Source organism: Nelumbo lutea, chromosome 5 (assembly GCF_056320005.1).
Source record: "Nelumbo lutea isolate HS-2025 chromosome 5, American lotus-T2T, whole genome shotgun sequence".
NCBI lineage: Eukaryota > Viridiplantae > Streptophyta > Magnoliopsida > Proteales > Nelumbonaceae > Nelumbo > Nelumbo lutea.
The window spans coordinates 47,941,915-47,951,207 of NC_142688.1; the positions used below are offsets into that span (position 1 = coordinate 47,941,915).

General features: G+C 39.4%; 1 protein-coding gene and 1 long non-coding RNA gene across 2 annotated transcripts; one reads left to right on the top strand and one right to left on the bottom strand.

Annotated features, from left to right (window-relative positions):
- Positions 1–402: 402 nt before the first annotated feature.
- Positions 403–1,190, bottom strand: LOC148852216 (MDIS1-interacting receptor like kinase 2-like). Its single transcript, XM_088945751.1, has 2 exons — positions 458–1,190; positions 403–416 (listed from the first exon to the last, which is right to left on the bottom strand). Exons 1-2 carry the CDS (start codon positions 1,188–1,190, stop codon positions 403–405), a joined length of 747 nt encoding a protein of 248 aa, XP_088801877.1.
- Positions 1,191–2,266: 1,076 nt separating this feature from the next.
- LOC148852217 (uncharacterized) lies at positions 2,267–7,588 on the top strand. The gene is made up of 2 exons (XR_016098976.1): positions 2,267–2,691; positions 6,495–7,588. It is a non-coding gene; the product is annotated as an uncharacterized LOC148852217 (long non-coding RNA).
- The last annotated feature ends 1,705 nt before the right edge of the window (positions 7,589–9,293 follow it).

Genomic DNA, 9,293 nt, shown 5'->3' on the forward strand with positions numbered 1-9,293 from the left:
TTGTCCAAATCTAAGTACATATTATTTTTTTTCCTCGCTTCCCTGTGATTACAACCCGTTATCATCCTTTTACTGTGTTAGTAATTGTTTGGGAATTAGAAAAAAATTTATAAATATTAAACTGGTGTTCCGAAGTGGTTAACAACACACTTTCGAACACACCAATCTTATCCCTTGTGAAAGTATGATGTTTCTTCATCTTCTCTCTGTTTTTATTCTTTATTTTAAATTCTATCTTACAGGAAGAGGAAATGACCTGACCCTTAAAGATACACCAGAGAAAACAAATGTCTATGATATAATTAATTCCAACTCATGACCTATTGATAAGGTAAGTTATTATCTTATTACCTATTTACCACTAATCTATTTTGTCAAAATGGAAATTCCAAATATCTGTAGTTACCTTGAAAAATCTGTAAAAAGAGAAAATTAAAGCAAGCAAGAGTAAACTTACCTGGAGCAACATACCCACATGTGCCTAAGAACATAGTCTGATTTGAAGAATGAGGATATAGTAGTTTAGCAGTTTCGAAGTCTGAGAGACAAGCCTTGAATTCTGAGTCTAGAAGAATACTGTTGCTAGTTAAGTCTCTGTGAATTATTGGGGGCGTGCAATCATGATGCAAGTAAGATAGAGCATGAGCTACCCCTTTGACGATGTTTACCCGCTTATTCCAATCCAATTCTGCAGCTTTCTCTTGATTTCTCAATATCTGATATAAGCTTCCTCTTTCCATGTACTCATAAACAAAGAACATGCATCTTCGATGGAAACAAAAACCGAAGAGTTTCACGATGTTTCGGTGCCGTACTTTTGCTAATACCTGGAACTCATGCTTCAAGGTTTCTACGTAAGCCGAAACCGTTCCTTCCCAGAGGTGAAGTTTCTTTAAGGCTACTACTTGTCCGGCAGGAAGCTGTGCCTTGTAGATACTCCCATAACCTCCTTTTGCAATACAATATTTGATGTCAAAATTCTCTGTGGCTTTAATGATGTCTTCATATGCAATATATCCGTCATAGTTCCATATAGAGAAAAGATCTCCATTTTTTTCTCTTCTTTCCTCAGTTTTTGATTTCCTCAACTTTCTTTTGCCAAGGAAGCAAAACCCAACAATTAGAAACGCAACAAATATGATGCCGAAGAGGGAAAAACTAATAGAGATGATGATGGTGTTCATTGGCATTGGCACTTGAATAATGGCCTGGTCACCTTTTACACCCAGTTGTGTTTGGATCGGAAGGAAAAGAGGACGGAGACGACGAAGAAGAAATAGGAACGAAGGTGGGTATTCCTACCGGGAACTTGAGATAGGAACGTGAGTGGTGCATAACTAAATAATTTATTGTGATTATATTTGAAGTCAATTCCCAAAGTCTTCTTCAACTCTGCCTTTAAAAGAAATTCCCAAAGCTTTCTATACACCTAAGCGTTCAACATGCAGCTGTCCCAAATTGAAGTATTTGAAGTTAATGTCGGCAAATATTTGAAGTCAATGCCCAAAGTATTCTCTTTTTGTCCGATTTACAGTGTCTCTCCCAAATGCACATCTTATAGACGGGACAGGTCGGAGAGAATGGCGGATTAACAGGACAAGTTTTCTTTTTTTCTTATTTTTGATTTTTAATTATTTTGATATAAATAATACAGTTATTTGGCTGGGACTGCTCATTCATTGTGTCTACCTAACGTGCCTATTACATCCGCACCCAACTTAGGTCAACTACCATTTAGAAATAGAAATTTCAAATAATGGTTGGGAAACCAAAATTACAGTTAGCTACAGCCAATAAATATAAAATTTGTTTCAACTCCTCCCCATAGGTCAGCAAAAAAATTGTAAGTTTTCTTACCCGTTATACCCCTAAACCCCAAAAAAGAGAAGTTATATTCATAAAACCTCTCGGCATTGAAATTCTGTTTAGGAATGGCAATGGGGCCGGGTGGGGACCGTCCCCATGAAAATCCCCATCCCTATTTCCGTCTCCGTCCTTGCTAATGGAGATAAGGTTATTTCCATTCCCGTTCTCATGGGGATTTCCAATCTCGTGGGAATCTCCATTTTCCATGATTTTTATAATATTAATCGTTTTGTTTTTATTTTTTATTTTATTTAAAAAAATAAAAATAAAATAATTAAACTTTACAAGAAAAGATTCAAATGTATTCAACCATATTTTTTAAAATATTAATATAGAGATGTATGTGCATATAACGTATGCATGCATATATACATATATATTAGTGGAAATCTGACAGAGCGGGGAATTCTCTCCCCGTCCCTGCCCCATCCCCGCTGACAGGGATGAAAATTTTTCCATCCCCTTCCCAGCAGGAGAAAATCATCCCCATCCCCACTCCATTCGGGATGAATCCCTACTAGGGAAAATTGCCATTCCTACCTCTGTTCGTAAACATAACTGCCTTCTTCCCCATCTCGTCCGGTAGAGATTCAGACCGTTTTCTAAGGAATAGCTGACCGAAGAAACCCCAATTATCTTTTCTTCGATTTCGAATCCTTTACTATCATCTCGCTTCCCTGAAGTCCTATCATTCGGTAATGTGATCAGAAGATGTTGATATATATATGGGTGTCGGGCTTGCTTTTGAGGTTTGTCTTCCCTTTATTACAGTGCTTCGTGTCAGCTCCTGTGGAATTCGATATGGGTGTCGGGCTTGCTTTTGAGGTTTGTCTTCTTTCTCACTAATTTACTCTTTTTTTCTGTGGGTTCTGCTGCATATATATTTTGTAGAAGTTGGGGTTTTTTCCGATTATTCTGGATAGTCGTTCGTTGCTGATCTGATCTATGGTCTCTGGTTTCTGATCCTAGATCACTGACTCCTCTTCTTTGATAGTGTTTTTGTGAGCTTGAGCCTAATAGTGATTCTGAAAGAACTATGCGTTTTAGGTGGATTGAATTGAATTGGAATGTTTAATTGAACCGGAATGACTTCAATTAAAATGGATTTTGATTGTATAACAAGCTGATTGTGAAAATTGGCATTCAATTATAGATTTCTTTCGTCTCAAAACTCTCTGAAGCTGCCTCATCATTGCTTGTAATTATTTTGTTTCCCATCTTCACGTTTCTGATTCATTTCAGTTTCTTAATTGTTCGCCGAGGTGAGGAATTATCTTTAGAACTAACTAAACGCGTATTATATGATACATAATCTAAACTGTCATTGCTGATATGGCAATTTTTTGAAAACCATTGTTCCATCCATGAAAATTATATATTTATTTTCCTCTATCTTGGTATGCCTAAATTCCGAGAGGAGTGAACTTGTTTCAGTTGTATGCTAAAGCAGCAACGCTTTGGAGTTTTTGGTATGAAAGAAACTCGTGTATATTGGACAATATGAAACTTGAAGTGAACACTCTCATTGACCTGAAAAAGGTGAGTGGCACATTAGGTTTTTATGAGGAATGAATTTAATGGTGCTCCAATGGACTCTTTATTGAGGGGCTGGCAGGTAGCGGCTGCTTTGGCCTCGCGTAAGTGGTAGGTGATGCTTAATTGTCTTCCTAGGAGTAGGAAAAGTAAGATGGGCACTCTCCTAGAAACCTAAGCCAATCAGTAGTGGGAAATGTTTTTAGTTACGATGTACTTAGCTTCTATGACCCAGTTTGTGAAGGAAATTAGGAGATCTTTTAAGGGCTAAACTTGTTCTCTTATAAGGTGATGGTGTGTAATCTGGATGCTCTTAGCTGGAGGGTAGTTTAGACGATAATCTGCTTTGTGGGTTGGTCGAACTGCAAAAGAAGAAGGTTCAGATGACCCAGGGTGGTTTATCCTGTGTGGGTCACCTCTACAGGTCGGATCATCATGAGCTGTTTGCACATAAAGTACTAACTTAAGCATTGAAGCACCCACACCGGATAAGTCACCCCAAATCCTCTGAGCCTTCTTCTTTTACAATTCGACCAGCAAACAAAGTGGACCGACCTCTTAAGTATGGACTTCAATGAGAGAAGTAAAAGCACCGTTAACTTTTAACGGTTTATTTAGATGGACTTAAATGCTAGCAAAGATCCTAGTCGATGCCCTAGCAAGGAAGAGGTTATAAGGTTTGATAAGGTATGGGATGCGGTGGGGGACCTGGCCTGGGGGCTAATTCAAGTAGTCTATGCAATGGTACTTAGCAAATGTTTTGTCACTTGCCAGTGTAATACTTTTTCCTTGTAGTCATTTTCAGTATGTTGGGTTTTCTACATTTTCATTATATGAATAAAATTTCTTAATTGCTGCTGATGATTAAAAAAGAAATGAAAAGAACAATTTTTTTTATAGTAAATCAAGGAAATATTGTTAAAATAAAAAAGGTTAGTACTGAATGTAGGGTGATGACCTGGCACCATAGAACAAAGAATGTACAAAAACTTCGAACACATCTATCTAAAACAGAAATTCCAACCTAACTCGTGTTTGTTCTGAAAACTCAAACCAAAAGAAGTTTTATCTAATCGTGAGAATTCTGGTAACACCAGCACCCAATCAACTTATCACAATCTGTCCATATTTCTTGTCTCTTCTATTTCTTTCTTTCCAGATTCCTCAACAAATTGAAAATGGGGTATAGCACCAAAAGATCTTTAGTTTTTGTTTCCTTTGAACTATTATTTAATTATAAAGTGCCTTTATTTTGATGAATACCCTGTATTAGATAGTTTATTGTTGGGAGTTGATTTCTTGATTTTGCTGAGTGATAATTGAATTTTGACATTTTTATTGAAATTGAAATGGTACATTGTTTTCGAATTGTCTCTTGTGCTAACGTTAAGGTGTTAAATTCTTGGTAGAAATGTTAGGTGACAAAGTTGGGACAAGGTGCTTCACGAAACGATTTAGGGAGATGTTGAATAGCTTGTCTCTAAGTTTGGAGCACAAGAGAAGGCTCCAACAGACTCCCTTTGGACACTTCTTGGATTTGCCACATGTGACTGTAGAGATGCCCTTCTGAGTTATCTAGTAAAATCATGGAACTCGACTAGCCATTGCTTTATAGTTGATGAAAAGACTCTGCAATTCAGCAAGGCCCAAGCATTCCGACACCTTTCGTCCACCAAACACACAACCTCCTACTGTCACTAACCTACCAAGCATCCCAATACCTTCCAACCGCCCGTCAACCCAATGGCCTGAACTGACAATGGGAAACGGTGGTTCTACAAAAGCACCATTTCCCACCGTCGGCCTTCCCCTTGGCCTGGGGTGTCTCTGAATCCCACAGGATGAAATGGAAGAATCACCTAGAGGCCGTTCTAGCCGGTACTGAGGGGTTCGGTGGCCACCAAACCCACACCTTCCTATTTCCACTGATTCATCGAGCATCCCATCACCTTCTGGTCGCCCATCAGCCCAACGGCCCAAACCGACAATGGTTCTGCAAAATGACAGTTTCCCATCGTCGGTCCTTCCCATTGGCTCGGGGTGTCTCCGCCATCTTTGTGGACGTCCAGTAGACCTCTCCCTACCCTATGGAGGTGGTACCGCCACTCATCTACCTAGGTTCACCAATTGGCTGATCCGGTAGGTGTGGAGGGATGCAATGGTCACCATACCCACACCCTCCTACTGCCATTGACCTACCAAGCATCCTAACACCTTTTGGTCGCCCCTTGGCCTAATGAACCAGACCATCGGTGGGAACCGATGGTTCTATAAAAGCACTATTTCCCACCATTGGCCTTCATCGTGGGCCTAGGTTTCTCTACCTCTTGTGAGAATGTTTATTCGATGGATATACAAATATTTCTCAGTAAACAAAAAAAAAAATCTTGTAAGCAATTATATTTATATATTTATATTTAAAAGTCCAACATAACTACAATAAAACGCCAAAATAGTTTGCCAACATGAAAACAAAAGGGGGGAGTCTTCTAACACAATCGTAAAAACGTTGAACCAATGTATTCACCACTTACAATAAACTATTTCCACAAGACCAGCAGGAGAATAATAACAAAAGGAACAAAAACAAGTTGTCTGTAGCCATACATTCAATAACTAACTCATGAGCTAGTTTCATGGACTCAATCTGTCTTATGCAAACTTCAACTGCTCTCTCCACATTTCTAAGGCGTTCCAAAACATTTGCAATCGCTAGAAGAATCACTTTCAATCGTTGGGCCATGTAGCACCTGGTCCTACAAGTGCAACACATGTAACTTACAATGCCTTATATCAATGCTAACAAATAATATCGTCCCACTAAAAATACTATCTCAGATTTTAATCAACAATTATAAAACAACTTCTATGGATTATTTCGGCTTATTAAAATTCAATGATGCATTTCCATTTGCAATAGCAATACTTAGTATTATACTACAAACTATTGGGGGATTGATTCCCAACACTCTGTTAGTTATTCATACATACAAATGTTCAATAATTCACGGTAATGACATCCATATCGTAATCAACATTGAACAATTCATTTGCATTAGCACTGAACTAAGCAACATTAAAAAATTCATTTACAGAGGTCTTTACAGCACTCAACCAAGGAGAAAACAATGTAACAAAGTAAATTGCTTGCGTCGAGAAGCATCAACAAACAGGGATTCCGATCTTCAGTGTGTCGCAAATTACCAAGATTCAACGAGGGAGTTGAACGGTCAATCACCGACACTGATTGAGAACAACGCATAAGAGTGCAACGAGTTGGGAAAGGCTTCGCACGGGTGGCCAGTGGGATGCTAAAGCATCGGAGTTAGCTTGGAAACATAGGGGCATCCAAGTGGAGTGAGTCGGAAACACAGGAAACACAAGGCCTCCAAGTCAGTTGAACGTAGGGGGCTTGAGAAGCCTTCCAACAGCTGCTAAACCCAGCTTCGAGCTTCCTTCAACAGTTAATGCAGAGTGCCTTTGACGGCCGGCGTACAATAAACCGGCCCTCGAACTTCCTTTGAATGGTGAATATAGAGTGCCGTCGACGACCAGTGATCGGTGAACACAAGGGGCTCTAAAAATCTTTCAAACGGTCGAAACTTTGAGAAAAAGGATTCTACTTCTTTTTTGAGAGAAGGGAGAGAATGAATTTCTTCTTCTTTTCCGGTCAAAACTTTGAGGGAAGGGAGGAACTTTTGGAGAAAGGAATCTCCTCTGAAAAATCCTCCAACGTCTGAAATGGGGAAAAAGACGGTCGGGAGCGAACGGAGAAATCTTACGTTCGAAATGGGAAAGAAGACAAAACGGTCGGGATCTCTATAGGACGAGATGGGTAAGAAGACGGTTACGTTTTCGAATAGAACTTCAAGGCCCAGAGCTTTTTAGAACAGAACTTCTCTTTTTTGGGGTCCAGGGGTATAACGGGTAAAAAACTTACAATTTTTTGACTGACGTAAGGGGACGAGGAGTTGAAACCAATTTCATACTTGTTGGGAGTTGACCGTAGTTTCGATTTCGGTACCATGCTAACATGCTAGTTGAGATTTCAATTTTGAGGGGGAAATTACCATGCTATTTGAGATTTCAATTTCTAGGGGGTGCTGATCGAACAAACCCCTTTTTGTAGACCTTATCAAGTAGGTATTTTTTTTCTTTTGAATAAGTTTAGTACATCTTGCTATAAAAATGTCTCCGCCATTCACATGCGACCTTTTTTTTACCATCCACCATTGTTTTCGCAACTGAGGTTCAGCTCTCATGGACAATGTCTGAAATGCCTTTTCAGGCCTTCAACAAACAAACGGCCTCCTCTCTTGTAAATTGGGTAAGTGTTTGTCACGTAGTACTTCACAACCGTTAGCCTAGAGTTACAAGTGATTTATTACAATTTTTTTTTAAATACAAAAAAAGGGATATAGGCCGATTGGGCATTTAAAATGATTTATATTAATATTATAAATATATTTATAATGACAATTGTATGACCTCTCAAAAATTAATCAGCTTTTTCAAATTTTAATTTGCCAGGTGATTAGGACAATTCAAAACCACACAAGCGATTCAAGAAACTCCGCCTTTTTTGAATTCCAAGACTAATCATTATAAAAACGTTTTTTAAGAATCGGAAATGCCAAATACGATTTTCTAGTCGATTCTATTTATTTGCTAGTTTAGCACATATGACACATCAACAAAAGCGGAACAGTTGTAAAATGCATTGTTGTCAAACACCAACTAGGTTGTTAACAACAATCAACAAGCCTGTCAACGGAGCAGAAGACAAGGAACTAAGCTTGATTCCTTATTGATCAATGAGAGTCTTCAGGTGATGGAGGTTTAAAAGTTACCAATGAAGTCAAAGTTGTTAACTGAATACCTAGAAGGGGGACAATATCTATAAAAGAGAGGTTAGAAGAGCATGGCTTCAATCCAGGCACCTTTAGTCAGAGCACCATTTGCGCACGCGTCCTCCAATTCGTGTAAACCTTTGAAGCATGTGGGGGATGCTTCACACCATTAGCTTGCAGGTTGCAAGCAAAACCCATTTTTTCGAGTCCCCTCCTCTCCTCTCCCTTAAGTGTCGCAGACACCATTAGCTTGCAGGTTGCAAGCAAAACCCATTTTTTCGAGTCCCCTCCTCTCCTCTCCCTTAAGTGTCGCAGGGACTTGTTATCTTCTCCCTCTCTCTCCCCCCATCCACCCGACGGAGACTTAACAACCATTACCGCCGGCGACAAACAACCATCACCGGCGATGGGATCAACCTCAGGTATTGTCTTCTTTGCATCTCTTCTTTTTCTATGAAAACTAATGCTACACGATCTCAAATCACCCTTCATCAAAAACTAACCTTAATCGGTTTGGATGGCAGCCATCATCACCAAATACCGGCATCCAACAACCATTACTAGCGACTGGAGGTCTTAGGTATTGGTTGTTAATGTACATTAACAAGGATGGAGGAATTCTTTGGCAAGAATTCAGTGATGAATCGATTGTTTAGCGAAGGGATGACGAATCAAACGAGTTTGATGGTGAAAGTGTTGTTGAAGGGCTGCAAGAAGGCGCACATCTTGATGGAGTAGGGTCCCTAATTGACATGGGCGGGTGTACTAGGGTAGTTGTGTATGCCATCACTAAGTCGTTCCCAGTATAAAATGTGTGGTGCTTGATCTGCCCCAAGTAGTAGCCAATGCGCCCGAGCTGACTTGGATTGAAGGTGATATGTTTGTATCCATTCCAAAAATGGATGCGGTGTTCATGAAGGTGAGAGTGAGTAAATGTGTGATCAACAAATGGATCCACAATCAATGTTTTAAAAGTCAAGAATGAAAAGTCAAGAATGCCATCTAATTCTCTTTATCAACCATTCAAACATTGACAATAAAATG